The sequence below is a fragment of the Austrofundulus limnaeus genome, unplaced genomic scaffold (assembly GCF_001266775.1).
Source record: "Austrofundulus limnaeus strain Quisiro unplaced genomic scaffold, Austrofundulus_limnaeus-1.0 Scaffold66, whole genome shotgun sequence".
In the NCBI taxonomy this organism is placed as follows: Eukaryota; Metazoa; Chordata; class Actinopteri; order Cyprinodontiformes; family Rivulidae; genus Austrofundulus; species Austrofundulus limnaeus.
This window is the reverse complement of record NW_013952468.1, coordinates 260568-264122: the sequence shown is the minus strand read 5'-3', so window position 1 is coordinate 264122 and position 3555 is coordinate 260568. Positions and strand designations below refer to the sequence as shown.

At 33.3% G+C, this 3555-nt stretch overlaps 1 protein-coding gene across 1 annotated transcript in view; it reads left to right on the top strand.

Annotated features, from left to right (window-relative positions):
- Window positions 1-2308: 2308 nt before the first annotated feature.
- The window catches only part of LOC106518782 (cholecystokinin), a 6431-nt gene continuing 5184 nt past the window's right edge, over window positions 2309-3555 (top strand). The window contains exons 1-2 of the mRNA XM_014010183.1: window positions 2309-2777; window positions 2858-3082. Coding sequence (XP_013865637.1) covers window positions 2860-3082 — 223 coding nt within the window. The 5' untranslated portion in view covers window positions 2309-2777; window positions 2858-2859. The remainder of the gene's footprint in view (window positions 2778-2857; window positions 3083-3555) is intronic.

Here is a 3555-nt window from a genome sequence, read left to right as displayed (position 1 = left end):
CTTTTTACATGGTGTTGAATTTGCTCAACCAAACTGGTTCCACTAAATTGAGCAATTTACACGTTTTGTTTTAAAGTAAATGTATAAATTGCTTCATATTGACTCAACTCGGTTCAGTGGAACCAGTAGACATAACTTTGTTTAGTAAATTCAACATTTAATTTTTAGAGTGCATAAAAACTTTAAATTTGTAACTACATGTTAAATTTTAAAATAAAGAAGTAAAAGTATCATTTTTAGGTTTTCAATGTAACAAAATAACAGTAAAAGATGCGATAAAAATAAAATTACTTAAGAAAGAAAGTAAGAAAGTCAATGTTTACACCTGTGGTTATAAATGCTTCCCAGTATTTTTACTGGATCAATCAGTGGTTCTGATTGACTCCAGCATGTGGGGACAGTTTTATGACGGTTCAACACTTTGATGGTGTGAAAGCTCTTCATGTGGGACTAATAGTTTTATTGTGGGACCGAAGCCCTGCTGCCAGGCGGGTCCAGGATGGTTTACGGCTGAAGATGTTAATTATTAACAAGCTTTTATATCGTCACCAATGAACAAAACTGTCTCCTGTGTTTTTATCAGATGTAGCTGCTGAGCATTTCACATGTTTCTGTTCAAATGTGAAGTTCTTCTGATTGTGTTTTTAGCAATTTAAAAATAAGGTCACATTCCAAGAACTGTGGGCTCACTTTCAACCTGCTGCTCACGAACACCTGTTCTCAGTTGAAACCTGTGAATTTATATTTAAACCGCAGCTTTTAATGGTTTCAGTAAATGTTTTAAAGATTCATGACTTCAAAGCAAAACACATCAAAGTTTTTTTTTTCTTTTTCAGGAGCAGCAGATAAGAAAAAAAGAAAGAAAAAAACAAGAGGAGAACCAGATTTAATTAGGGTTAGGATCCGGCGTCGACCCTTAATGAAGAGGAGGCAGAAAGAGACAAAAACAACAACAAACAGATGACTAACAAAGACTGGGCCAGTCTTCATTCTTCATCTGTTTGTTGTTGTTCCAGACCGGGCCGGCTGGTTGGACCGGTCCCGGTTTAACGGGAACACAAAGGCTGAGAAAGAGACAAATAAAGTCAAACTGTGGGAGACAATCACACAAAGCTGCACACATACAAGTGAAAAACAACAATTCGAGACAAGAGAAATTCAGGCAGAGCTTTAAACATGGCTCCTGATTTAAAAACAGGTGGAAAAAGTGTTTCAGGAGAGAATCTCTAACCTTTAAACTTTCTATGAARTTGATTTATTTGTTTAACTGAAAGAGATGTTTTATTTTGCTTTTGAATTTCTGAGTTAGAATCAAAAAGTATTTTTCCTCTTTCTTTGTGCTCCTTTCTCTTTAACCTGTTAACCTAAAACACCATAAAATGCCTTAAAAAGTACACACAAATTAAATGAAGTACAGCTCTTAAACCCTTAAAGTAAATTCACAAGCTTGGTCTAATAATAATCTGAATTTCATATTTTTTGTAACTGTAACTATTTAGTTTATTTAAGTAAAAATGCACAAAAATCAAGATATTTTTTCCCTAAATTTATATCAACGTAWAACAGAATATGGTTAGTCCAGTGCTTTTTAACAGGTTAAATTAAAAAAAAAAGTTTTTCAGAGTTATTTACATTTATGTTAAAATAGAAACAGCATTTTTATTTTAGTATTTGATTCAGACGCAGGTCAAACATCATCAGAGGAAACTAGAAGAGCAGAAAGAAATCCATACATTATGTCAACAGGATTAATGTGTCACCATTAAAGCTAAAAGCTTGGCACCACAGCAGGATGTTCTGTTCTTTCAAACAAGGACTAATGTTTTTACAAAGTACAACAAAATTTTATTTTAATAGTTTCAAATGATCAAACGAATCAGAACCAAGCAAAATAAAAMAACTGAAAAATGTGCAATAAAAAGAATAATAAACATGTTAAAAGAGCACAAAATCCAAATCAAAGCTTAACACAGTAAATAAATCTGTAAAAATTGTCTTAAGTTAATATCATAAACCTAAAATATAACAACACAAGGTTAAAAACACCAGAAAATACAAACATCCAGTGAGCCATGAAACACTAAATATCATTAACAACAGAAAAAAACATCAAAACATCACGAAAATATCAGATAAACCAGGAAAACAATATAATAAAATTGTAACATAAAACATCAAAAACAAGCAGTTGATTTTGTTGAGACAGTTGTTTTGATTTGGATCTTTGTCAAATAGAAAATTTTAATTAATTAATGAAATGATGGCATTCAAATCAAAAACTATTACAGAAACATAATAATAAAACACTTGATGAACACAAAAAAATTAAAACATTTTAAGCAAAACTTTATTAATTTCTGTAAAAACAATAAACTTCTCTGAACAGTAAAAACGCAGTTGTCCACAAGAATTAAAAAAAACTTTTTTTATCAGTTTTAGCTGTATTTTGTCCTTTTTTGCAGCTCTTTCAGCCTCTATTGAAAAGCAGCTCCATGGTTACATTGAATATTCTGAATTGATTATAAAAATGCTGACAGATTGTTGGATTTCTTGCGTAAACACATCGAGTTGTTTTATTGTTCCTGCAGTGTGAAGCACATCTTTTCTTACGGGAAAAAGCAGAATTATTGAAGGGTTTTTTTTTTCTGTTACTTCCTTTACGCACTTCCTTCCATCTGATGTTCTGTTATCAGTCTTTGGTTTGAAGCCTCTCGGTCGTCGGTATAAAAAGAGTTCGGCTCAGAGGTCACCTCACTCTGAGCACATCCTCCTCTCAGGTGCAGTGAGTCGGATCACTTTGGTCCAGGTGAGTTCTGATCCCACACTAACTGAGCTTTTCTCTCTTTCCTCTGCTCAGACATGTCAGGGAAACTTGTCCTGGTGCTGGGCCTGCTGCTGCTGCARCTTGTGTCTGATGCAGCCTCCTCGCCTGCAGCCGGAGAGGCGACGGCAACAAACCTCCTGCAGAAACTTCTGGCCCAGGAGGACAAGATGAAGCCAGAGGTGCGAGCAGAGAGACGAGCACATCTGTCTGAGGACGAGCGGGAGATGATGGCCAAACAGATCATGAGAACCATTACAGGTAAACATGCTTCATTTATTGTTTTTTTATTATTTTAAACCATCCATGACTTCAATTCAATTCAGTTTATTCATTTTATTTATTTAAAACAAAACAGACAATTTTATATACAATATGCAAGAAAAAGAAAAATATAAAAAGAAAAATGAAAAGAAAAATACATATATATGTATAGCAAAATCCCAAATAAAATGAAATGAAAGGAAGCAGGGACAAGAAAAAATCTTACAATATCTGCCCCGTTTGTCTCAAGAATAAGTTCACATAACAAAAAAAATCTATGTTATTAACAAAACAAAAGACAAGAACATCTAATCCCTCAACATTCTGTATAGATACACATTATACTGTTTCGTATTTCTTTAACAATCTAACTTTTATAATTTTCTTTAATGTACACAATGATCCTGCATGTTTTAACACCACTCCCCAAATTTTTCCATAGTTTTATTCCTTGAATTAAAGTACACCGT